We start from the raw sequence: 25,036 nt of genomic DNA, 5'->3' as shown, positions 1-25,036 counted from the left end.
TCTAGCAGCAGCTACGGCGTATATTTAATGAGATTTTTTAAAAGGACATACTCAGAGCTGTCCTTCCTCTGGCACAAACTCCCAGTTCCTGAATTAGAAGCTTCACAAGACAAGGGTTTGCATCCAAATGGTCTTGTTTGGCAGCCAGCAGTCTCTTGTGGTGGCTTCTCTGACTCTTTGTTGAACCCAGTTGGTGTGCTGTTCCCCCAGCCCACCATGACTGTGTCTGTGGGTCAATGACAACCTGCAGAAAACAGCATTTTTTTTGTTTGCACTGAACCTGCTGGTGCAGAGTTGCTTTTGATACCCAGTAGTCCTCATGTTGGGAGAAGCAGAGAAAAAGTTGTCAGCTTGCCCTACCTTTGTAGATCTGCAGCAATACCTCTCAAGGCTCTCTCCAAAAAAAAATCAGCAAAGCTATCCAGGGGACTGTTGTTCCTCTGTGGTGTTCAGGTTGTTTTTCCTGTGTGTGTTAGTGAACATGTAGGAGCAAGGTCCTGTGGAGTAAAACAGGTAGATGATCAGGACAGTGGGAGTCTCATGGAATGACAGGCCTGCATGGGGGAATTCTCCTGAGCATGGGGCTGCTTGGCTGGGCACACGGCCGTGTGTGCCATGGCATTCCTGCAAGAGCCTCTGCTGCAGCCACAGGTGTAGCCAGAGTGTTGGCTACTGCCTGGCATCCCTCTGGCTGCAGTGGTTGGGCTGGCTGGGCTTCCCCATGGGAGGCAGCCCCCCCTGCTAGGATGTGATCTTCCACCATGACATGAAGCCTCATTCAAATCAGGGTAAGAAGCAAACTCTGGGCATGGCAAGTCAGAGTTTGGGGTATCAGTGAATCTGAGGGTGATAGGAAGGACCTGGGTTTCAAGCAGTGGTCAGGCATGGAGAGACAGCCAATGGATAACCTCCTGCTCTGAGGATTTAACCAAACCCTTCTCATGGCAAGAGATCTTGCCGTGGCACATTTGGCCAGAGGAGAAGCTCCCTTTCCCCACAGGTTGTTGGGTGGAGAAGCTGCTGTGCCCAGGTCTAGGCAGTCTTACTCTTAGCCTGAACTGTGGCACAGTTGGTTTGAGCTTTGGTAGGGTAGGGAGCTGTGGAAAATGTCTGGAGATAGATGTGCCCATGTCTGAAGATAGATGTGTCCGTCCTCTGCCCCTGTGGTGGTTGACATAAGCAAAGCACTAATGTCCCAAGCTTTGTTCTTGCAGTGGGAAAGCAAGTCTGCTCTCAAAAAGGAATGTTAAGAAGACCGATTCAGGGAAAAGTGATGGTGCCAACTATGAAATGCCAGGATCTCCTGAAGACGTGGAGAAAAACCAGAAGATCCTTCAGTGGATCATAGAAGGAGAGAAGGAGATCAGCAGGCATAAGAAAACAAACCATGGGTAAGGGCTGGCAGAGCGAGGGATAACCATAACCATAATACTCTTGTATTGCATCCCCTGCACAAGGGAGATGTGTCAGCAGGCTGCCTTCCTCCTGGACATCTTGGGAAGGCAAGAATCCATCACACAAGGGTTTAGACCCTTAGGAGACTGAGGATTACTCGTGGGCTATGAGGGCTGTTGTTTCTGAAGGATAACTTGTGGCATGGCAGGAGGTTGCAGCCCCAGGGGAATCTTAGAAATTGCTGCTGTGGTTCCAAGGTGGATAACGTGGCACATGATAGGCAGGGGAGGGCATCCTGTGACAGAATGCCACAAAAGATGGATCTGCCTTTCCCTGAGTTTATTTTTGTGTATGGGATTGATGGGAGCCCTCACACTGATCTGTGGGGTTTGTTTCAGGGTTGGGCTGCTCACCCTGGTGTCTCAGGACTTGCTCAAAATCTTCTTTAGATTTTGATGTTGCACCTCTCTCCCTTGAAAGCCATGCTGTGAGGAGCTTCCCAGTGGTGCCTGTGTCCAGCAGCAGGTTCATCTGGGAATGACTGTGTGCCTGTGCAGAGCACCTCAGTGCTCCATGTAAAACCTTTGTGTTTGTGTGTAGCTCTTCAGGTGCTAAGAAGCAGCTGCCCCACGACATGGTCCGGCCCCTCTCCATTGAGCGACCTGTTACGGTGCACCCGTGGGTCAGCGCCCAGCTCCGAAACGTCGTCCAGCCTTCTCACCCCTTCATTCAAGATCCTACCATGCCACCCAACCCAGCCCCCAACCCTCTCACCCAGCTGGAGGAAGCTCGCAGGAGGTTGGAAGAAGAAGAAAAAAGGGCTGGAAAACTCCCCCTTAAGCAAAGGTATGATGATAAGGTCTGACTGTGTGTGGGAGGGCTGGGAGAGACTGCTCTGAGGGGTGTCCATGTCCTCTGCTCTGGTCTTCAGCATGCAGAGAGGTCAGAGAAATCTGGCTCAGTCCCTCTGACATGGTGGTGCAAATGCCAAAACCCACCTTGAAACCCTGGTCTTGTGATCTGTGGATGGAGAGGCTGGAAATGCTCCTGGCAGAGCTGGGAAGGGGTAGGGCTGGGAGAGCTCTCTCCGCTGGTACTCACTGGCTCTCCACTCATTCACAGTCACACAATGACTTCAGAGCTTGGTGCAGGAGCAGAATTCATCAGGATGCAGCAGACTTAAGTGCAGAAGACAAATCTGTCTTTGCTTTTTATCTCCATCTCACACAAGCTTCCGGCAAAGGCCACTGGTGGCCTCTGGATGAGAGCTCTGTGCTGGAGCCTTCCCGCAGCAGCTCTGACTCTGTGTCGCCATATCCAAGTCACTGCATCTTTCTGTGACTCAGCTTAATGGCTGTTGCAGAGCTCATTTTCCTGCTCTGTGTTATCTTTCAGGGGACATCATTTGCAAGGCACATGGAGCTCTCTGGTGAAAAGCGTTTTGGAAGTGCTAGATAATTACTGTTAACAGCTAAAAGCACTTTGTCCATTAAAACCTTTCACAGCTCTACAGCTGTCCTCTGAAAACTTAAAACTTTGCGGTCTGACTCGTAGAAACACAAATGTAATTTTTAAAAGAAACAGGCTCCAGTTATTTTTGCTTGCAGTGACCACGTAGCAGACTTCTGTGTATTCATGTCAGAGCATTGACTGAAAGCCAGGTAATTAGAGGGCTTTCCCAAGCCAGGTTAAGCCAAGTTTATGTGATCTACCTTTCAGCATGTGGAATTGGATAGGGTTTATTAGCAGAGTCACTTATAGTTGTACTAAATTCATGCACCTTCCCCAGAAATGTCTGTACACACTTTGGAAACAGCAGCCTGGGCTATGCAGTTAACACTCTGACAATAATTTGGCCTGTATTTTAAGAGTGGCTTATGGAGGAAGCCCACGGTATGTGGTAAATGCCAGGCATGCCAGCAGCAGGATGGGCTGCTCTGCTTCCACTGCCTCTCCATGAGGTCTGGCTCTTCTCCCAGTGATGCAAGGATCCCCCAGCCCTGCCCCATGCCTGGAAAACCAGAGAGACATTCACCAGTGGGGAACTGCTCGTGAAAAGTAGATGTGTCTGTGTCCAGTAGCAGGCAAAAATGGATGCAGTGGTCCCCAGGGAGCCAAAGATTTCTGGATGTTGAAATCTCTGCTGGATTTTGGTAGGATTGGGTGCTCCAGCTGAAGCACACCTGAGCTGGCAGCTTTTTAGAGAGCTCCTGCTCTGGTTAGACCAGGGGCCTGCCTGGAAATAGATCCCACAGCTCCATGAGAACAAAGTTGAAACGGAGAGGAGCTGCCATGAAAACACCATTTATTTCACTCAGGAGCTTTGAAGAGCTCTGGGAAATTGGAGCCAGTGTCCCAGGTTTGTCAGTAGCCTTGGGGAAGCAGAGAGGTGGAAGTGAGCCCGGAGGTGTCCTTGAGGCTCCAGCTGAGCTGACTGTGGGTGGGGAGCACACTGTGCCAGCTTTCTACAGCCAGACTGGCCTTGCCAGTACGATTATCCAGCTCTCCAGCCACCCCCCTCTGGCACAGCCCTCCCAGCAGTGGCCTTCCCCACCAAACTGCCCACTGCCAACAGCCCTGCTCCCACCCCAGCACTGCCCCGCTGTAAATCAATGAGGCACCTGCAGTGACTGTACTGGGAATTGTAAATATTCTTCCAGAATAAGCATTTCTCTCCCTATTTCACAGCATTTGGAATGACCCTGATCTCGGAGATAGCGACCTGGCTGCTGCTGGCAAGCAATGCAGGATTGACCATTCAGTTCTAATGACCTGCAGATCCAGCAGCACACCAGTGCCCAGCATTGGTGTCCCAGTGACCATCAGATTCTTCCATGGACAGACAGGTTTTGAGCTGTTTCCTGTAGCTCAGTCTCACATTTCACAGCTGGATTGAAGGAATTAATACCAGCTCCTTGGAGAAAGGATTTTTTTCAAGCAGGGAGAACATTTAGCATGATCTCAGTTTGCAATTAATTGTGTTGGGCTAAGCCTGGAAGAGGAGCAGAGCTGGTGGCTGGGACACCCACTGAGGTAGTATCTGCTGGGTCCATTTTGGGCTTTCCAAAGCTCTCCAGCCCTAGCATTGAGTTGGAGCAAGCTGGACACCTCTGCATCACAGCAAGGTTCGATTGGTGCTGCAAGCCAGACTTGGGTTCCCTGTCACAGCACTGGTGGGATGCAGATGCAGTGAGTGGGATGAGTGCTGCTGTTTCCCTGCTGGATGATGTTTTGTGCTTGTGACAAACATAGCAATGGGAGGTGATCTCAGAAAGGGCAGGGCGTGGTACCTGCTGGTATTCTGGGTCACATTGACACCCAGGAGATGGGTGCAGGTGGAAGATTTAATGAGGCAGGGCTCAGAGTCAGTCTGGTGGCCTTTATGTGCAAGCCAAGGTCTCAGGAGATCTCTTGGCAGTGCTGAAAGTGGAGACAGTTGTGTTGTTTCATTCTCCTGAGAGGAGCTCTTGGAAAATTACATTTTCAGTGATTCCATACTCATCAGCTCTGCTTTAGCCTGCTAGAGGTCTGTGGCTGCAGTTTGGGATGTGTGTGAGTTCTGCTGATAGAATTAAAGCAACAGGAAAAGCTTCTCTTGGTACATGGTGAATAAAAGGAAGACTGGGGAAAATGTAGGCCCTGTCTGGGAGGAAATGGGAGAGCTGGTTACCTGGGGCATGCAGAAGATTGAGGTACTCAATGGCTTTTTTGCTTTGGTCTTCACCAGTGAGTGCTCCAACCACAGCACCTGAGTCACAAACAAAGGCAGGGACTGGGAGAAAAAAGAACCACCCCCAGTAGGAGAAGATGAGGTTTGAGACCATCTAAAGAACCTGAAGGTGCACAAGTCTATGGGACCTAATTAAATCCATCCACAGGGCCTGAGGGCACTGGTGGATGAAGTGTCTCAGCCACTATCCATCATATTTGAGAAATCATGGCAGTCTGGACAAGTTCCTACTGACTGGAAAAGGGAAAGCATAGCCCCCATTTTCAAAAAGGGAAAAAAGGAAGGCTTAGGGAGCTAAAGGGCAGTCAGTCTCCCCTCTCTGCCTGTCAAGATCACTTCTGGGCATCACTTCAGGCATCATTTTCTGGGCACATCTCACTGGAGCCAGGCTGAGCACGTTCAGAAATGGCCTTTCAGGTGTGAAATGCACAGCAGGAGGAAGGACACTCCCAGCCACTGGCATAGTCCCCCTCTTGCTTCTACCACAGCAGAGCTCAGGGGTGTCCTGTCCTCTCCATCTCCTCAGGCAAAGGAGAAGAGCAGCCCTGAGGAACCAGCTCTGCTCCTGCGCCAGGCTCGTTGCCATGTCCCCAGGTCCCCAGGCACACAGCAGCCCTCTCTTAGTCATGACCTGTCTCTAGCAGGATTAAGAGAAGCTTAGGGACTTTGAGGTTTTCCAAACCCCTTCAATTAACTTCTGGCTCACAGGAGTCACAGAATTTGCCTGAATTTATGACCCATTTTTCCTTTAAATGCCTCATATTTTTTTTTCCAAGGATGACTCAATTCCTTAATGTTTTTCTAGCTAAAGGGCATCCTGTATTTTGATACAGGGATGGGAGAGGCTCCAAGGGCTCTGCTGGCACCAGGAGCAGACCCTTGCCTCTCAGAATGCTGCATCTTCTCCAAAGGTCTCCCAGGCAGAGCAGGCACCCGGAAGATTGTTCAGTTGAACTTTAGACCTCTCATGCCTGTAGGAAAAGGTGGAAAAGCTGTGTCTGGTGTTGGTTTGCAGTGCCAGTGTTTATGTGGGCACACCATGAAAAGGTGCTCTGCCCGCCAGCCACTGTTTAAAGGTTAAGGTCAGAGTCATTTCCAAAACTGCGATTACCTCATGTGCTTGGCACATTCTAGGGTTTTTACAGCAACTTTCCAGTCATGTAAATACAAAATCATCTTTTTTTATCCAGTGTGCTTTTAAAATAATTTTTTTTTAAAGCTGCCAAATGTGTTTTATGTGACTTTGAAAGGGAAGGCTGCCTCTGGCTCAGACCACGCATGCCAAGGTACCAATTTGTGTAGGCTGCTCCAATGTTTGTGCAGCATTTTCGGCACCCCAGATGAAAGGCTCTGCAGAAGGGCAAAGTACCCTGAGCTGAATTATTGTTGCTTTTGTCTGTCTCTGAAAATGGGGTGAAGGGCTGGGCTGACAGTTTCAGTCTAGTGATGGCACCACATAGCTGAACCCAGTGTGTGGGCTGGAAGCAAAGACCAGACCAGCATTCTGAGAGCTGGGAAAACACAGGAGGTGTAAAGTCACTGAGGTTTTGGGGATGGCAGCTGCCTTGGCACCCTGCATGGGCAGGACAGGCAGCAGAGCCTCCAGGACATCCCGTGCTGGGAGCTCCATCCCCTCAGACCTCCATGTACATGGGAAAGGGGCCCAGGGGAGCTGTGGGGTGCAGGAACATCCTGCCTGCAGATGTGGGCCAGTGGAAAGCTGTGCTGGGCTGTTCTGGCCATGGTGGCAATAATCCCAAGCAGCCTGAGCAGTGTCTGCATGATCGTCCCCTGTGGGATGGTGCTCCAGCCCTGTGTGCTGCTGTGTGCCAGGAGCATGCTGAGATGGTGATGGTGATGATGGTGACCTGGGTCTGCTGCCTTGGCCTGGGGTGCTTGCCAATGACTCCCCAAACCATGCTGTGAGGAGGGCTGTGCCCTCCCGATGCCTGGAGACAGCACAAAGGGACTGAGTTAGGACCTGCACCCTCCTTATAGCTGTGTCCTGGCCTTGTTCAGCCTTTGCAAGTGCTCCTTGGCCAGTCGCAGTTGTTACAGGGGGATTACTGTAACAAGCATATATCAAACCAGGAGTCCCGTGGAAAGGAAATATATATTGATGGATTCTTGACAAATGTTTCAGAGATGTTTATTTTTCCAGCCGCATGGCTGGGGCTCTGCTCAGGAACTGTTACAGTCACGGGACCTGAGGGTCCTTCCCACACCGGGGAACACAAACCAACCAATGGGGAATGAGGCTGACCAGGGGCAGGGAAATCCCGTGTCTCCCCCCCAGGGCCCATCTCCCAGGGCTCCATGGCAGGGGGAGGGACCCCAACACCAGTGTGTGTCTGCGAGCCAGGAGAGCTGCTGGTGGCAGCAGGTGATGCCCAGGGACCGCGCTGCACTTCCTGGGGGGACGTGACCCGCTCCTCTCACGCAGCAGCCCCGAGCCCTGCCAGGTACCCAGCACGATGGTTCTGAGCCCCTTGGGCTGGCACTGAGCAGGTCCCTTGTGTCTCTGCCCAGCAGGTTGAAGCCCCAGAAGAGGCCGGGCAGTGGCGCGTCCCAGCCCTGCGAGAACATCGTGGTTGCTTATTACTTCTGCGGGGAGCCCATCCCCTACCGCACCCTCGTCAAGGGGCGCGTGGTGACGCTGGGACAGTTCAAGGAGCTGCTGACCAAGAAAGGGAACTACAGGTAAGGGCTGCTCCTCGCCTGTGGGAAGCTGCCAGCAGCTGTTGGTGACCCCCAGATGCCACTGCCAGGACACAGCGGCGTTGCCCCTGCAAAGGGGAAGGTTGGTGGAGGTAGGTCAGGAGGGCTGCCTCAGGGCATGCTGTGGTGGGGATGTGGCAGCATGGCCAGGGCGCCTTGGCTGGTGAAGAGGCAGGTTAGCAGGGGTTTTGTAGCAGAAGTGTCCTGCATCGTGGTTTGCACCTCCACCAGGAGCTGCTGAGCTGCCTGGCAGATGTGGAGCAGCATCAGTCAATGCTCACTGATGCTGTGGGGACCCTCTAAATTCAGAGCTGTTTTGGCTCCTGTCAAAGTTCCCTTTGGTGAGGACAGGGAGGTTGGGTCCTGCCAGAGCCCCAAAGCAGACAGATGTGTGGCGTGGAGCTCTCCAAGTTCCCACTTCCAAGTAGGAGCTGCCATGGGAAAGCCTGCCTGGAAACACTCCGCTAACACAGGTGCCTCAGCCACTGCCTTTGGGAGAGCTGTGAATGGGCTTGGATTCAGGGCTGGAACTCCTGACCATGGTAACATGGATCCTGACCACTTTTTTTGTTCACTGTTGAGGGCAGGGGCAGGCATGTGGCCTCAGTTCCCTCCATATCTGGGGGAGCAGCTTCCTGTGCTCCATGAGCTCAGAGCCAGGCTGTACCCAGGTTTCGGGATCATGGTGCCCCTGTGACCATTCACCTGCTTTTTTTTCCCTCTCCTCCCTCCACGTTTCTGGTTTTTTCAGGTATTACTTTAAGAAAGTGAGCGACGAGTTCGACTGTGGTGTGGTCTTCGAGGAGGTGCGGGAGGATGACACCATCCTGCCCATCTTCGAAGAGAAGATCATCGGGAAGGTGGAGAAGATTGATTAGGCTCCAGGGCAGTGAGGACAGGACTGTGAAGGACTCTGGGACCGGAGGAGAAGGCCTGGGGCGGACGCTGGCGGTGCTGCTGCCACGGGCACCAGACGAGCCCAGGGCGGAGGGTGGCAGCTCTGCTTTCCAGCACGGATCTGGGCAAGCTCCAGGACGCCGGTGGATGCCCTTTCACCCCACAAACCTGCCAGTGGGAGCCTGGGCTCCCTCTCCATACCGAATATAAGTGTAATGTAGCATTGTACAGTGCATTAGAAAGTGTAATATGACCTTGTTTACTAAAGCTGCATATTTTTGATATATTGTAATAAAAGGAAAATATTTCCAATGTCACAGTGCTCTTATGTAAATGTAAAACATACAGGTACTGCAGAACTCACCCAAAGTGTACAGCCATCCATCAGACTCCGGCTGCTCCACGTTTTCCCAGCACCCTGCCCCGTTTTCCTGGCATGGATGGCTCTGGAGCACCATGGGGCAGAGCTGCCCTCACCCCACCAGTGTGGAAGGGGCTGCCTCGCTCCAAAGGGGCTGTGAAGATCACTGAGCCATTTGGAAGGAGTCATCTGTGGCCTCCTTGGCAGGCTCAGCTGCTGGACGTGGTAGGATGGGTCTTTTTTTCTCCTCCTGAGCTTCCTTGCAACCGAGTAAATCCCCAAGGAACAGAAGGGTCAGTGCCTGTCGGGACTGGGGGCTTCCCGCAGAGCGAGGACCAGCTCAGAGCCAGGGTGGCAGGCTGGGTGCTGGCATCCCACAGCCTGCACACTCCTGTGTATCCCTTGTGTCCCCGTGGAGAAGGGATTGCTTCCCAGGAGGTTGCTGCAGTTCTGCAGAGGGCTGGCACCTGTGTGCCTGGTGCAGACATGCCCAGACCCCTGGGCCAAGCTCTGGCTTGGGGCAGGGCACTTGTTAGGAGAGCCATAATGGGGAGGGAACTGATGAGACACTAAAGCTGAAGACAAAATACGTCTTTTTATGAGTCCTGCATCTTTTGTCAGCTTCTGTGTTTCAGGGGAGGCAGCAGGAGGGCACTGCACCAGGGGGATCATTGATGCCAGTTCGTGGCTCATGTAGGGCCAGCAGGCAGCCCTGGGAAGCCTCCTGGGCTTACTCGGCCGCAAGGAAGCCGGGGCTGTGCCCGTGCTCCCCCCATCCTGCCCTCACCCAGCCCCGGCCCTGCCCAGAATGGCCACAGCTCTGTGCCAGCTCCTTTAGAGAGCCCTTGCCCACCCACAGAAACGGGGGTGGCCCCAAAGCCCGGGGGATCCACGGTGGCACTGCTCAGCGCCATTCCCAGCCCCAGCAGTGGTGGAGCTGCCGGGACCCCATGGCACCACGCCGGGATCGACTCCGCCTGTTGTACATGTCACCGAGTGCCTTTAAAACACAGTCCTGGCCTTGCCTAATACGCTGTGTGAAGTCCAGCATAATCTGCAGATCTTTTCAGCCCGGGAACAGTGTTACAAGGGGTTTTACCCCGTTTTTTGAAGTGCTGGTGGTGGTGTGTCTGGTGAGGTTGTTGGCGTGCCCGGGATTTCCGTCTCCCCCTCTTTTCTCAGGGGGTCCCTGTAAATATGTACAGCGGCCGTGCAGCCCCGGCATTTCCTCTGCATTCTCATGTGCTGACTTGTACAATGATCTTTTCAAAGGTACTTGGATAAAATGAAATAAAACCCCACATCCCACTGCCTGCTGCTTTTTTCCTTCCCCATGGAGCAGACCCGGGCCCTCAGCAGCCTCTGGGATGGACAGAGGATGGGGCAGGTCTGGTGAAGGCTCTGGGTACAGGGCAGGGCTGGGGCTGCTCTGGGCTCCCTGGAGGGGTGGCCGAGCAGGTCCTGGACCCAGGGGACATGTTGCCCCTGAAGGTATGTCTCAGCAGAGAGGGGAGAGTGCTGGAGTTGCTAGAGGCTACAAGCCAGGCTTATTTGCCTGTAGAACCCCATGTTGCCTGCCTTGGCTGTCACAGCAGCTCCTGAGGATTCCCTGGGTCTGGTATGTCACAAAAGAGCTGATCCCACATCACCTGAACCCTACCAGTCCAGCACGAGGGCCAGCATGGAAAGCACTGGGCTCCTTGGCCACTCCATGCCATCGTGGGGTTGCCAGAATGTGCTGTGGCACAGCTGCCCCAGGGGGACAGCTCATGGTTCTGCCCATTATCAGCCCTGCTGTGTCCCCAAGACAGGCGGGTGCTCCCAGCACACGGAGCCACAGACACAGACGAGAGCCCACGTTGTTTCCAGGTGGTTTATAGCACATGCCTGAGCGGGACAGGGCTCACAACTCATCCCGGGATCCATCTGTCCCCGGCACACTTGAATCCTCCTTGCCCGTGCTGTTCCCAGGGGTCTTGGTCACCTGGAGAAGGCAGCAGTGAGGCATGGATGGACACACACTCCCTGCCTGACCCTGTCCCCGTCCCCATCCTGCCAGATCCATCCCCTCACCCAGCAGGGGCTGGGGACTGCCCTGGGCAAGGGGGCTGTTCCCTGACCACACTCACTGGAGGCTCCACAGGTAGTGTCCCCCCGTTGTCCAGGAACTTGGAGAAGGTCTCCACATCTCGGGTGCTCTTATACTCAACCATCTGGAGCCGTGGGAGGGGAGGCCGCTGAGGGTGCCACCGCCCCCAGGTGCTGGTGACCCCACGAGTGCCCACACCTACCTTCCTGCCCGGCCCTGCGGGGAAGTAGTGCAGGGTGGGGAAGCCGTGGATGGTGATGTTCTCCAGCTCGTTGGCCGTGGAGTCCATCTCGGCGATGACGATGTCCTCACGGTCCTTGTAGCGCTCGGCCAGCTCCTCCCAGGCGGCCTCCATGGCCTGGCAGTGGGGACACCACGGTGCGTCTGCGGGGTGGGCGCGTTGCCAAGGGGTCCGTGACAGGGCTGGGGCTGTCGTGGAGGGACTGAGCCCCATGGCAGAGCCCAGGGAGGGCCATGGGTGGCCCCAGCACTTACAGAACTTGACGAAGACATTCTTGGTCTCATCAAACGCCACCTGCTCAAAGGTCTTCCCCACCAGGACTTTAACGGGCCGCGTGTCCCAGTCCTCAGGGGGCTCGGCACTCAGCAGGTGAGGCTGTGGGGACAGTCAGGACAGCCACAGCCTGGGCTGAGCAGTGCCAGAGGCCCCTGAGGCACAGTGCAGGCTGGGGCAGGGGTATGTTCCTGTGCTGCCTTTTGGACCACATCTTCCCCTCTGCTGCCATCCCAGCTCTGTGTGTCTCCACACCAGCAGTCTCCTGCCCCCTTGCCCACAACAAATCCCCAAATCCTCAAGCCTGGCAGCAGAAGTATCAGCAAACAGATCCCTCCCTGGTGTTCACCACACAACTGTCATCTTTAGGCTTCTGAGCCAACAGCCCATCTCTCACCACAGGGCAGAATCCATCGGTGCTGGCTGGCACCGTGCTGCATCCCTCACCTTCACCTTGCCGTCCAGCACTGCCTGGACGAAGGTGCGAATGGCCGAATCCGAGAAGTTGTCCTGCTCCATCTGGTACTTGCGGTTGTTCTCCATCTTGACGAGACGCAGGGTGGGAGCGTCAGCGGGGGTCATGCCAAAGAAGGGCAGGACGTCGGCACCATGCCCGGTCACATCCACCACCACGAAGAGCACCTGGGCAGGGAACAGGGGACACTGAGGCTGGGGAGTCCCACAGCCACCCTCCATGTCCCTACCATGGGGCCACCTCACCTCACCCCGGAAGCCACCGGCAGCTGCCCTGAAGCCATCCTGCAGCAACAGCTGCTCCGATGAGGACTTGTTGAGGAAGAGCAGCATGTGATGGGGGATCTTGGCACTGAAGATCTGTTTGGATGTCTAGGGAGGAGGAGGAGGAGGAGGATGAGGGCAGGGCAGCCATGGCCCTTGCAGGACAGTGACAGGGCTGGGGACAGGCTGTACCTCGTTGGTGAACTCCATCACCAGCTGCAGGCTGTGGACGCGGAGCTGCTGGGTGAGCTCGGCAGTGTCCAGCCCCCGTGCTGGGTCCACAGGGAAGTTTTTCTGTCTCTCATCAAACTGCCAGGGCAGGGACCTGTGAGGGCTGAGGGGAGGACAGGATGGCCCCACCACTCCCCTGCCACCCCCTCACCTTCTTGAACAGGCAGACGGTGTCAGCTGACAGCCCATACGCCTGGAAGAGCTCAGCTGCCTCTGCCACGCCAAACGTCATGTCCACCATCTCGGCAGCCACCTCGAAGAACGCCTGGGCTGCCTCACCCCTCAGGTCCTGCACAGCCTCCTGTCAGTGCCACAGCCGCAGCCACAGCCACGGTCCAGCCCCAACCCACCCCAGCCCACCTTGAAGAAGCCAACGACCACCAAGTCCTGGGAGCTGATGAAGGCGGCAGCGGTGTTGGTGTCCTGCAGCAGCGAGGCGCTGGGGCCGGCCCGGCGCTGCATCCAGCGCACGATGCCCTTGCTGTCCATGCGGCCTGGCACAAGGAGCAGGGCTCCCGACGTCACCTGACAACCCTCTCCAGGCTGCCACCCCTCTCTGTGCCACCAGCCTCAGCCACCCGCCTCCACCACCACCACAGCACTGCCCAGCATCACCCCCTCATACATCATCACCACGCTGTCACCTGTCACCACATTGCCACCCCTCTCACCACCAGGCTGTGACCCCCACAAGGACAGTGCCACCCTCCCACCAGCAGGCCTTGCCACCCTCCCCAGCCCCATGGCAGTGTCCCCCTCAATGGGTGCCACGGACACTGGGTGGTCCCGCAGCCCTACCGGTGTACGCCACGGGGTGGGTGCGGTTGCCATCACGGAAGAGCTTGAGCGTGGGGTAGGAGGTGATGCCAAACTCAGTGGCCAGGGCTGTCTGTGCCGTGGCATCCACCTTGCCCAGCCGGGCAGGGCTGGACTCATTCCTCAGCTCAGTGGCTGCCTGGGCAAAGGCAGGAGCCAGCTGCTGGCAGTGCCCACACCACGGCGCGTCTGTGGGTAGGGGACAGCATTGATAATGTGGACAGGTTTGTCCCCACCCTGGGGACCAGGGTGGGAACTGTGGGGACAGTTCCACACACAATGGCTGTGTGAGGCTATTGGGCCCCAAGTTGTGTCCCTGTCCCACAGTCACACCATGTGTCCCTGTCCTGTGTCCCATGCCCGTGCTACACACCCCTCACCCCATGCCTCTGCCTGTGTCCCTGCTCCGTGTGTCCGTCCCCATCCCATGCCCTGTCACATGGCCTGTGCTCTTGCCCCTCTGACCCACAGCCTTGCCCCTGCCAACCCCACCTACCCTCCATCCTGTGCCTGTGTTCATGTGTCTGTTCTGCCCACACTCAGCCGCAGCCGGTCCCCCCTGCCAATATTCCCAACCCCACATCTTCCCCTGCCCACACCCCTGCCCACAGTGGGGGCACTCACAGAACTCCACCAGCAGCAGCTGGTGCTCACTCAGGGCACGGGCAAAGTTGTGCTCATGGAGAACCAGGACATTGTCCTCCTCCTTGATCTCATCTGAGAGCACTTCATCCTCTTTCTTCTCCTTTTCCTCCTCTTCTACCACCTCTTCATCCTTATCCTCGTCCCCCAAAGCCGGGCCCAGCCAGGCCAGCGACAGCACCAGCAGCCAAACCAGCCGGGACCCGCAGCCGCGCATGGTGCCGGCACTGAAGATGTTGTCCGGGGAGGAGGACGAAGATAAGGGACGTGGGGGCGGGTGGTGCCGGTCCCCTGGGGCTCGTGGCCCTCCGCTACTGGCTGCCCGGCCCCGCCGATAAGGCAGCGGGACCAGGTGGCTGTTTTCCAGCCGCTCGCCGCCGCAGGGAGACCTGGCCCCGCCAGCGGGACGGGGATACGGCCGCGGGGAAACAGGGAGCAGGGGGACACGCACAGGCGGTGTAGGCACAGACACACCAGTAAGAGACCAGTCTGTAGGGTTTAATGGCGATGGAAGAGCACAGCCTGCGACCGGGCGGGTACCGGACACGGCACCACCACGGCAGGGTCACAGCCCCGGCCCCAGCGATGGGGACGCCGTGAGGACCAGGCGGGCGTCGATATTTAAAAAAAAAGAGCAATTAAAAATAACTTTGGTTGCGAAGACCACGACCACGGGCTCTCGCTCGCTAAGGGACCCCCCTCAACCCTTCACGCGACTGGGGCAAGCGCGGCGGTGCCGGCCGGGGGTGCCCCGGGATGGCGGCACCGCGTCCCCGAGCTGGCGGGGGGAGCCGGGGTGCGGGGGGCGGGGTCAGTCCTCCCAGGCCTTCTTTATGCAGAGACCCCACTCCCAGGAGAGGTGCTCCGTCTTGTCATCGTCGGTGACCAGGGAGCGGACGCGGTAGGAGCCCCGTGCCAGCCATCCCCGCGGCGCCTCCTCCGCCGGCGTCACCACCTCGTACTCCTCGGCCCGCGGCGCGTAGCTGCCCACCATGAAAACGTCGCGATCCACTGGGCGAGGAGGGGAGAGGAGGGAGGGGTGAGTGGGGCCAGGGTAGCGTGGGGGCCCCCCCCAGCCCCGGCCCCCCAGCCCCCAGCCCCACTCACCGGGCCGGCCCCGGCGGTAGGTGAGGTGCAGGCACCGCAGCCCGCAGACGATCTCCCTGTTCACCTGCGGGCAGAAGGCAGGGGGGACATGGGGACTGTCGCCATGGCATGGGAACCCCTGGCCTTGGGTACCCATCCTGACATCCACCTCTTCCAGGATCCAGCCCCTTGTCAGAATTCAGCATCACCAAAGGCAGCAGGGACTCCAGGCTGGCAGGTAACTCCAGAGGAGCAGGGACTCAGAGACAGCAGGGATCCCCCCTCAGGAGGGGCAGGGACCTCCTGGAAACCCTGGGATAGGCAGCATTGCTGGGATCTCTGGGACAAGCAAGGATTCTGGGGTGGCAGGAACCATCAAGAGGGGCAGGCACGTGGGGTGGCAGTCACGTTGGGGACAGCAAGGACCCCCAGGGTGGCAGAGACCCAGGAGGCTGGGAAACTCAGGATGGGCAGAGACCCCCAGAGGGGCACAGACCCCAGGGGTAAAGGGTGGGAAGCAAATGTCCCAAGGCAGGGACCCTGGGGCAGGCAAGAACCATGGGCAGCAAGAGGGACCCTGTGGGGCAGGGACATGTGGGAAAAGGGACCCATGGGGATCAGGGACCACTTGGGGCAGGGAATCCAGGATGCAAAGGCAGGGACCCAGGGTAACAAGGACTCCTTGGGGCAGGGACCCCGTGGTGTGAGGGCAGCAGAGACATGCCCAGTCAGTGGGCACAGGGTACCACGCACTCGCCTCACCTTGAAGGACACCTTCACCCTGTAGTCCACCCCTTCCTTCAGCACAAAAGCCCGGCCTCTCAGCTCCTCCAGATCTCCTGCACAGGCAGAGGGTCCATCAGCCTGGTACCCCTTCCTCTTCCTCCTCCCCCCCCTCCCCCCTCCTCCTCCTCCTCCTCCCCCAGGTGTCTCCAGGGTGTACCTGTCAGGTCCATGGTGATGGGCCCCGGCGCCTGCTCGCACATCAGTGTCAGCCTTGTCACCTGCACGTTGGGCACGCTGGCATCTAGGGACAAGCAGCAGGGCTCAGACCTTACCCACCATGCCCAGTCCACCATCACCTCCACCCCAGCGAGCCAAGGGGCTGCCCATGGCCCTGTAATGGCAGGAAGGGCCACGGTGTCTGTGGCAGGGTTGTTAAAGCAAGTGAGTGCCAGGCAGCCAGGCAGGGCACAGGAGAGCAGGGGCATCTCAGGTCACCCCATCACTGGCATCGGTGCCTGTTGAGGTATCACATTTAAAGGACCCAGACACGAGTATTTCCCAGGGTGTGCCATTCCCTGGCTCAGGAGCAGGACAAGGGGAAGCAGAGGAGGAGGATGCAGCATGTGCAGCCAGGGCATCCCTTGAGGTGGGCACTGGTCTAATACACGCCTCCAGCCCACCCTGCACGCCCCCCAGCTTTCACACATACCATGGTGCACGCCTCATGCACCCCACTGGTTTGCATACACACACATCCCCCAGCTTGCACCCTCCCCACTGTATTCATGGATGGACACTGGGATGCTCGGCCCGTGGAGCACCCCAGGGACCCCCAGTGCAGACCAGCACCAGCCTGGGGGCTGCTGTGGGGGCCACGGGGAGCACCGTCTGGGCACTGACAGCCGTGTTACCCCGGTGTCCCTCTCCCCCGCCCCCGCCGCTCGCTCCTCTCCGTCATCCCCATGAATTTCCCGGTTCCCTGTAGCCGTTCCTATGGAAACTGCGGCGGTGATCCCGTAACCAAGGCAACTGGGGTCCCCGGGCACCGGTACTCTGTCGGCAGGGAATGCCGGGGTCTCTGCGCAGGTGGGGGGCACAGGCAGCACCCACGAGCGATTCCAGCCGGGATGTGCCCTCCCTGCCGGGGATGCCCCCCGGGACGCTCCCTGCTCGAGCACGCCGGAGCTCCCGCTGAGGCTCCATCCCCCGGCCGGGCTGACGGGGTGCCGCGGTGCCCAAACCCGACTGCAGCCCCCAGCCTTACCCACGGCAGCAGGGATGGCGCCCAGCAGTGCCTGCTTATACTTCCGCAGACTCTCATCCCCTGGGTCCAGCTCCTGGATCTCCTGCAGGCTCTTCTTCTCCGGCGTCTTGTACGCCAGGGCCACGTCGGCATCCTCCTCCTCCTCCTCCAGCGATAGCGTCACCCCCTCCTTGTCAGCCATGATGTCTGCGGGGGACAGGCAGTGGCAGCCCCGGGGACACCCCGGGGGACACCCCCCCGACACGAAGGCACTGGGGGGCAGGGGGTGGCTGGGCTGTGACATGGGAAATCCCCGTGGGGAGGCCAAGCCGCTCCCCTGCTCGGAGCTGTGGGAATTCCGCCAGGCTCGGTGTCCCCGGGGCCTGGTGGCACAGCTGAGACCAGAGGTGCTGCCGCCGGCTGCATTTCCGCACGGTCATGGAGCAAGGCGAGCTGCTGCCTACGCGCTGCGCTCGATCTGGGGGCGCTTGCAGACCCCTCCAGCCCGCAGGCCCCCTTCGTGTCACCCAGAGAAGTCCTTGTCACTGCCCTGCGGCTCCCTCCAACCCCACTGGGCAACCTCCAGTCCCGTCTCCCACCCCAAACCCAAACCACCAGCAGCTGCAGTGCAAAAAGGCGTCACTGGGATGGTGGCTCCGGTGCTGCCAGGCTGCTGGGGGGCACAAGGGTGGGTGATGTCCCCACAGTCTCTGACTCTCCCTGCCCACTGCATCACCCCCCCCCCCGTCCCTTGTGACTGCAAGCACTGAGCTCCCCAAAGCCCCTGGAACTCCATCCCTGGGGATGTGCTGGGCACCCAGTATGGGGCAGAGGCCACTGCCAGCACTCAGCCCTGGGGCCATAGGGCCAAAATTGTGAGGCCACAGGGCCAAGATGTGGATCCCCAGGGCAGCGCTGGTGATGGGGACACAGCAGTAGCCCTGCTGCCCCCCTGGGCCCCCAACCAAGGCCCTGCCCCTCGGCTATCACGGCAGCATGTGGGCACTTCCAGCCCAGGGATGTACCCACCTGGGGACTCGCTGGCTGCCCACGGGTGGCAGGGCAGGGTGGCATGCGCCGGGTGCCACAAGCTGCGAGGTGGCAGGGAGACAGCGGGGGTCTCCCCCGTGGGACGCTCCGGTTCCCCCGGGCCCGGGGTGATGCTCACTCATGGATGCACCGGGTGCCCGGGGGATGCTCACCTGTTGGGGACTCGGAGTGATGCTCGCCCTCCCTCCCCGGGGCAATGCCCCCCGCCGCCCCCGGGCGCTGCCCCCCGGCCGCCGCCGCTCACCTCGGTAGCACAACGCCAGCCAGAGCAGCTCCAGCAGCTGCCCGCCGGCCTCGCACACGTCCAGGCCGAGCATGGCCGGGCCGTGCCGGGCCCGCCGCCCCCGGGGCCGGGCGGGGCGGCCGCTGGCGGAGCCCGGGGCGCGGCTCTGCCGGTGCCGGCGGCTCCTCCCGCCCGCTGCCGCCGCGCTCGGCGGTGCCGGCTGCTCCCGCGCGCTCCCCGCTGCGCTTCCCGGCGCTTCCCGGCGCTGCCCGGCGCGGCCCGGCGGGGCGGCGGCGGCTCCCGCAGACGCGGCGGCTCCGCTGCCCGCCCCCGCCCGCCCCCGCCCCTCGGCGGCTCCAGCCCCGCCGCTCGTGGGCGGCGAGACTGCAGTGAGCTCATCGCCGGGCGCGCCCGCCCTGCGCTGCCCGCACCCCGCGAGCATCCTGCCTGTACCCTCAGTGCACCGCCTGCATCCCAGGAGCATCCTCTCTGTACCCTCAGCGCACTGCCCACGCCATGGCCGCACTGCCCGCATCCTGGCGAGCCCCTTGTTCACAGTGCCCGCACCGTGACCGCGCTGCCCACTGCCCCGCACGCTGCCGGCACATTGTCCACCCTGCTCGTATCCCGCGAGCATCCTTCCAGTACCCTCAAGGCACTGCCCGCACCCTGCCCGCACCGCTATCCAGCAGCCACAGCTGTGGCTGTGTTTCCCCGCTGTGTTTCCCCTTCGCTGGCACCGGGTCAGCCAGGGCAGCCCCGGCCCCGGGAGGTTCAGGGGGTGGGGAGGGGGCCGAGCCCCCCGGGCCGTACCGGGGGTCCCACGGGCAGGGGGCAAATTGACGCCGGGGGTCGGGGCGGGGGTTCGGGACACCCGGTGCAGACGGCGGCAGCCGCGGGGGGGGCAGCGGGGCGGGACCGGGCGGGGCCGAGGCGGGTTCGGGCGGAGAGGCGCGGCGCGGGGCGCGCACCCGCGATGACCATCGGCGGCCCCCGCGGCCGGCACCCCCGCCTGCAGATGCCCTGTCTGCGCAAGGTGAGAGACACCGGCACCGGCAGCCGCCCCGCGGGGAGCGGGCATCGCGCTGGGGCCGGGCACTGGCACGGAGGAAATCGGGCACCGCCACCGTGGAGAGCGGGCACCCGGTGTTGGGACTGTGGGGATCGGGCACTGGCATCGTGGGGAGGAGGTACCGAGGGCACCGGCACCGTGTGGACCGGGGATCGGGCGCTGGGACTGTGAAGACTGGGCACCGGCAGACGGGGCGCTGGGACGGTGGGGACCAGACACTGACACTGCACGGGGTTACGAGGGCATCGGGGGCCGCCGGCGGCGCGGGCATGGGATCGCCGGGGACGGGGGACCAGCACCACCCAGTGTACGCGGGGCAGCGGGCACCTCCCCGGTCCCGGAGCCTCCACGGGGCACCGGGAACCGCCCCACGAGGGACTACTCACGGGCAGCGCCCCGGAGCTGCGTGCTCTGCTCCCCCACGCCGGGCTGGGATGCTGCCACAGCCTCGGCTGAGCTCACTTCCCAAAACCGGGGTTCCCCGGACCAGGGATGCCCGGAGGACGAGCGCCTGCAGCTCCAGCACCACACACTCTTCCTGGCTGCTGGGTGCCTCGGTCAGGTTTTGGTGTGCCAGGCTGTCCCTAGGCTGGGCACAGGGTGCCCTGGGGCACTGCGCGGTTCCAGGCTGTCCCCAGGCTGTGCACTGGGTGCCCCTGTCGGGTTGTGGGGACCCAGGCTGTGTCCAGGTCACAGGGTGCCCGGGGTCACAGTGAGGGGAGCCAGGCTGTGTCCAGGCCCGGTGGCGCCGTCGCGGGGCTGAGCACAGCGGTTCCTTGCCCGGCAGATGGAGCGGATGATCGTCAGCATGCAGGACCCCGACATGGGCATCAAGATGAGGAACCAGCGCTTGCTCATCACGGTCATCCCCCACGCCATGACAGGTGGGTCCCCGCGATGGGGTGCCCCGCGAGGCGCGTGGGGTGGGGAAGGCGTGTGGGAGCTCCCCGGGTGTCCCCAGCCCTGCAGCAGCGCCCACCGCCGGCCCCCCGCGCCGCTCCTCTCCCCGCACCCCGTGCTGCAGCTGGGATCAATTATGCATCGGCTGCGCGGGGCGGGCGCTCGCACGTCCTTGGCAGGGCCCCCGTTACCCTGCGTGACCCCCGGCACTGCCATCCGGAGCCAGGTGCCCCAGCCGGGAACCCCCCCATGTCCAGTCTGGGGGACCCCATTGCACCCCATTAACGTGGCCTCTGTCCCCAGGGAACGACATCGTGGAGTGGCTCATCCAGAAGTACGGCATCTCCGAGGAGGGTGAGTGCCCTGGCGCAGGCAGCCGGCACCGCGGGGGCAGCTGGGGCTGCCGAGCCTCCACTCAGCCCCCAGTCCCACTCCGCAGAGTCGCTGCACCTCGGCAACCTCATCGTGAAGCACGGCTACATCTACCCCCTCAAAGACCCGCGCAGCCTGGTGCTGCGGGCGGATGAGTCGCCCTATCGCTTCCAGGTACAGCCGCACCGGGGCACGGCACAGCCCCAGCGCCGGGGCTCCCCGGCTGGGCACCGTGGCACCCCATGGCAGGTGCCTCAGCCTCTTCCTCCCCCACAGACCCCCTATTTCTGGACCAGTACCAAGTGGCCGGCCACGGAGCTGGACTACGGTAGGTGCCGCCGTGCCGCTGGCACCAACACGGGCTGCGACCCCTTCCCAGCCCTCCTGAGATGCCGCCTCTTCTCTTGCAGCCATTTACCTGGCCAAGAAGAACATCCGCAAGCAGGGAGATCTGATCGAACATGAGAAGGTGAGCGGTGCCCTCCTCACACCTGTGATGATCTGGGGGAGTCTCGGCTCACCCAGGAGCCGGTGCTCGCCCGTGGAGGAGGGCACGGCGCTCCCTGTGCTGGAGGGGCAACAGGACCCAGAGCCAGGCAAGGGGACAGGCGCACACTGTGCCTACCTGTCGCTTCCCAGGACAACTACAACCTCCTGCACAAGCGGATCAACCACACGTGGGACTTCGTGGTGATGCAGGCACGGGAGCAGCTCCGGTGAGTGCGGGCACGGCCGGCACCGCTGCGCCCCGGGGAGCGGCCGGGATGGAGCACCCCTGGGTGCCGGGCAGGCAGGGTGCCAGCACCTCCCCGCTGCCTCTGCACGGGCAGGGCAGCCAAGCAGCGGCGCAAGGGCGACCGCATCGTCATCGACTGCCAGGAACAGGCATACTGGCTCGTCAACCGGCCCCCGGTGAGCGCGGGGCGGGGGGGGCCGGGCTGGAGGGTGCAGCCCTGGCACCACGCACGGCCCCGGCCTGGGCAGCGGGTCTGGGGGGCGCAGCGGTTCCCCCCAGCCCCCAGCATGATGCTCTCGTTGCAGCCAGGAGCCCCCAACGTGCTAGAGCAGGGTCCCGAGCGCAGGAACTGCCACACCACCCGAGTCCAGCTGGTGAGTGGGGGTGTCCAGGTACCCCTGGGCCTGCCAGTGGGCACAGGGCACACGCAGTGTCTGTGCCGGGGTGTAGAGCTGCCCCGGTGGGTGCCCATCCATCTCAGCCCAGGCTGTGCCCACATTTTGGGGTGAGGGGTGAGCCCCAGCTCTGCTAACATCTGTGTGTCCCCCACCCCAAGCATGGGGAGTCCGTGTGTTTGTCCTTGCACCCACCACCCCTCTGTGCCAGCACCTCTAATCCCTGCAGGGCAGCTGTGCTGCAGGGAGCCCTGGCACCCTGGGGGGCCAGAAGCAGTCACCAGACCCTTCCTTGTCTTGTGACCCCACTAATGCTGCCCCAGCACCCTCAGGCTGTCCTCACTAACCACCCACTTTCTCTTCTCTGCGCCGTGTGCTGTGTCCTCTGCCCACGTAAGTGTCACTAACCTAGGGCTGGTGTCACACTGGGACGTGGAATGGGGGAAGCCAGGGTTCGTTCAGGGCTGTGCGGGCTGAGCCAGGAGGGCTGGGGGAATGAGGCTGGAGGCCACAGGGATGGGCTAGAGAGTGCTGGGGTGGGGGACTGGGTGCCTGGATTGTCAAGGGGGGTGGTGGCAGGACAAGGTCCTGGCCCCACCGTGCCCTCACCCAGCCTCGTGCATCTCTTGCAGACCAAGAACATGGATTACTACAAGCAAGAGGTGAGTGGGGCGGGGGGTGGGGGCGGCTCCTGAGGGGCACGAGCTGCCAGGCACCCCAACATCTCCCCTGCGCCTGGCCCCAGATCGAGTACTGCAGGAAGGCCATGGCCAGGACCAGGGTGAAGTCCTCCATCTGCCTTGAGGGGTGAGTGGCAGCAGCTGCCCCAGCCACTGGCTGGATCCCTGTCAGGGTGACAGGGGCACCCACATGACAGCAGCTGGTGGCTGGCACCACAGAGCCACAGCCCTCAGCAGGGAGTGGAGCTGAGGCTCTGTAGAGCTCGGGCACATCCCCACCGCATCCCTGTCATGTCCCCACGGTGTCTGGGGTTGGTGGTCCTGGTTGCCTCCAGCCACCACTCCTGGCAGGTACATCAAGTTCAACGAGCAGTATGTGCCCCACGATCCCATCATGTCCGGCTGCCTGCCCAGCAACCCCTGGATCACGGATGACACCACGTACTGGGCCATGAATGCCCCTACGTAAGTGCCCCAGCCCCAGGCCCTCCAGTACCCCAACCTGCAGGACAGGGTTGTGGGGTCTGTGGGGTCATTCAGGCTGCCATGGGCTGCCAGCACCAATGCTGCTGTTGCTCACAGGGTGACGACCCCCACGAAGCTGCGTGTGGAGCGCTGGGGCTTCAACTTCAGTGAGCTCATCATGGACCCCCTGGGCCGGGCACAGCTCCTTGAATTCCTCAAGAAGGAGTTCAGTGGTGAGTGGCCCAAGTCCCAGCCCCAAAACATTGCTACATCTTGGCACCCCAGAGCCACCACTCCAACCCAGCACCACCAAACCCACCATGTCCCACTATCCAACCCCAACACCACCAAACCAACCCATTACTGTGTCCTGGCACTCCTCAATCCACCACCACATCCCAGTACTTCCCAGCTAATCTGCCTCAATTTCCCTGGTTCCAGAGCCCAGCTGGCTCTGTCCCACAGGGACACATGCCCAGCCACGATGGCCTTTGGGGGTTGGCCATGGCGGGTGCCGAGTGCTGAGTTCCCATTCCCAGCATCATGTCCCTCTCCCCAGCTGAGAACCTGAGCTTCTGGGAGGCGTGTGAGGAGCTGCGCTATGGGGAGCAGTCCCGCATCGCCGAGATCGTGGACTCCATCTACCAGTGAGTGCCAGTGGGATGAGGGTTCAGGAGGAAAGGTTTGGGGGTGGTCAGGCCATCACGGTGCTGTGTCCCAGGGCGGGGCTGGGCTCACCCCGTCTACGACTCCGCAGGCAGTTCCTGGCTCCCGGGGCCACGCGCTGGGTGAACATCGACAGCAAGACGATGGAGCGAACACTGGAGGGCATCAAGACGCCCCATCGCTACGTGATGGACGATGCCCAGATGCACATCTACATGCTGATGAAGAAGGTGGGTGAGGGCGGGGCTGGGCAGTGCAGGGCTGGGCAGGATCCTGACGCCTCTGCTCGCCCAGGACTCCTACCCACGGTTCCTCAAGTCGGACCTCTACAAGAACCTGTTGGCCGAGGCCATCATTCCCCCGGAGACCAAGAAGCGGTGAGGGCAGGGGCCGTCTCCTGGGGCGCTGGGTGGTCCCCGCCGGTTCTGACCCCGTTCTGCCCGCAGGGTCTTCCCCTTCATGCGCAAACAGCGGCATTCCAGCCCCAGCCCGGCCCTGCTCCTGCCCGCGGGCGATGCCGAGGAGAGGAACAGGAGCCCTTCCACTGCCCCCGTCCCCGAGGAGGAAAGCTGAGAGCCACAGCCCCCCCCAGTATGGGAGCCCCCGACCCAGCACACGCAGCCCCGCCGCAGGACCCTGCCGGCAGTAGCACTGAAGGAGAGAAGCCATATTCCCCCCACCGTCCCCCCGGAGCCAGGCTGACCCCGCCGCAGCCCCCACTCACATCCTCAGACCCTCCTCTCCCTCGGGGAAGCCGCACCCAGCCGGCCTGGTGCGGGGTCACCCCCTCCTCCCACCCCCGCCCCGGTCACGGGACAATAAAACCCCCATGGGGAAACACTGTGGCTCCCGTGGTTTTTGGGGAGGGGGACCAGGGAGACAGTGGCAGGGTGGGAGGTGCACAAAGTGCTGCCCACTTCTCCAGGCTGGATTGTGACCTGTACTCTGGGCTGGAAGCAACGTCCTCCCACGCCTGCAGCAGCTGGCAAGGGTGCAGACCCCGGCAGGGGAGCAGCCCCCAGGCACGGGAGCCCATGGCACAGCCATCACCCACGGCTCTGCTTGCTCCGAGGGGCAGCACCAGCCTGGCATGGCTGAGCTGGCACTCAGGCGTTACTGGTGTGCCCACCTACACCCTGGGAGGGACAAAAAGGCCTCTGGAATGGGGCTGGAGTGCCACGGCCCTGTGGGCTGGCAGGGGCACCAGGAGCAGGGCTGGCAGCTGAGGCACTGTCCCTGTCCATGGACTACTAATCTGAGCAGAGGCCGAGGATCACACGGCAGGATTATT

General features: G+C 60.8%; 4 protein-coding genes across 9 annotated transcripts in view; 2 read left to right on the top strand and 2 right to left on the bottom strand.

The window, feature by feature from the left end:
- The window catches only part of AXIN1 (axin 1), a 70,594-nt gene extending 61,537 nt beyond the window's left edge, over window positions 1-9,057 (top strand). The window contains exons 7-10 of one of the 2 annotated variants that reach the window (XM_069029687.1): window positions 1,215-1,391; window positions 1,996-2,241; window positions 7,658-7,825; window positions 8,595-9,057. In XM_069029687.1, the coding sequence (XP_068885788.1) occupies window positions 1,215-1,391; window positions 1,996-2,241; window positions 7,658-7,825; window positions 8,595-8,721 (718 nt within the window). In that variant the 3' untranslated portion in view covers window positions 8,722-9,057. Of the gene's footprint in view, window positions 1-1,214; window positions 1,392-1,995; window positions 2,242-7,654; window positions 7,826-8,594 lie in introns of both variants that reach the window. The other variant, XM_069029686.1, reaches the window with a different exon arrangement.
- Window positions 9,058-11,004: 1,947 nt separating this feature from the next.
- On the bottom strand, window positions 11,005-14,488 carry PDIA2 (protein disulfide isomerase family A member 2). 2 transcript variants are annotated; one of them, XM_069029648.1, is made up of 11 exons: window positions 14,114-14,488; window positions 13,472-13,678; window positions 13,034-13,167; window positions 12,825-12,962; window positions 12,635-12,751; window positions 12,425-12,550; window positions 12,152-12,346; window positions 11,686-11,806; window positions 11,393-11,574; window positions 11,225-11,314; window positions 11,005-11,085 (listed from the first exon to the last, which is right to left on the bottom strand). In XM_069029648.1, the coding sequence occupies exons 1-11, from the start codon at window positions 14,346-14,348 to the stop codon at window positions 11,005-11,007; spliced, it is 1,626 nt and encodes a 541-aa protein (XP_068885749.1). In that variant the 5' UTR covers window positions 14,349-14,488. The 2 variants fall into 2 exon arrangements, with proteins under 2 accessions (XP_068885749.1, XP_068885748.1); XM_069029647.1 differs by having other exon boundaries at window positions 11,231-11,314.
- A 120-nt stretch (window positions 14,489-14,608) lies between these two features.
- ARHGDIG (Rho GDP dissociation inhibitor gamma) lies at window positions 14,609-18,714 on the bottom strand. The gene is made up of 6 exons (XM_069029676.1): window positions 18,481-18,714; window positions 17,208-17,393; window positions 16,161-16,244; window positions 15,980-16,056; window positions 15,239-15,302; window positions 14,609-15,142 (listed from the first exon to the last, which is right to left on the bottom strand). The coding sequence occupies exons 1-6, from the start codon at window positions 18,551-18,553 to the stop codon at window positions 14,943-14,945; spliced, it is 684 nt and encodes a 227-aa protein (XP_068885777.1). The 5' UTR covers window positions 18,554-18,714; the 3' UTR covers window positions 14,609-14,942.
- A 740-nt stretch (window positions 18,715-19,454) lies between these two features.
- On the top strand, window positions 19,455-24,534 carry RGS11 (regulator of G protein signaling 11). Of its 4 annotated transcripts, none has more exons than XM_069029650.1 (17): window positions 19,455-19,495; window positions 20,319-20,415; window positions 20,735-20,785; window positions 20,871-20,977; window positions 21,080-21,131; window positions 21,214-21,272; window positions 21,443-21,519; window positions 21,634-21,715; window positions 21,845-21,913; window positions 22,573-22,596; window positions 22,680-22,741; window positions 22,966-23,079; window positions 23,197-23,312; window positions 23,639-23,726; window positions 23,837-23,975; window positions 24,040-24,122; window positions 24,192-24,534. In XM_069029650.1, exons 1-17 carry the CDS (start codon window positions 19,478-19,480, stop codon window positions 24,316-24,318), a joined length of 1,365 nt encoding a protein of 454 aa, XP_068885751.1. In that variant the 5' UTR covers window positions 19,455-19,477; the 3' UTR covers window positions 24,319-24,534. The 4 variants fall into 4 exon arrangements, with proteins under 4 accessions (XP_068885751.1, XP_068885750.1, XP_068885753.1 ...); XM_069029649.1 differs by having other exon boundaries at window positions 22,567-22,596; XM_069029651.1 differs by lacking the exon at window positions 19,455-19,495 and adding an exon at window positions 19,602-19,649 and having other exon boundaries at window positions 22,567-22,596.
- The last annotated feature ends 502 nt before the right edge of the window (window positions 24,535-25,036 follow it).

This window comes from Aphelocoma coerulescens, chromosome 14, assembly GCF_041296385.1.
Source record: "Aphelocoma coerulescens isolate FSJ_1873_10779 chromosome 14, UR_Acoe_1.0, whole genome shotgun sequence".
Classification (NCBI taxonomy): domain Eukaryota; kingdom Metazoa; phylum Chordata; class Aves; order Passeriformes; family Corvidae; genus Aphelocoma; species Aphelocoma coerulescens.
Note: the sequence above shows the minus strand (reverse complement) of the source record. Positions and strands in the feature narration are given on the sequence as shown.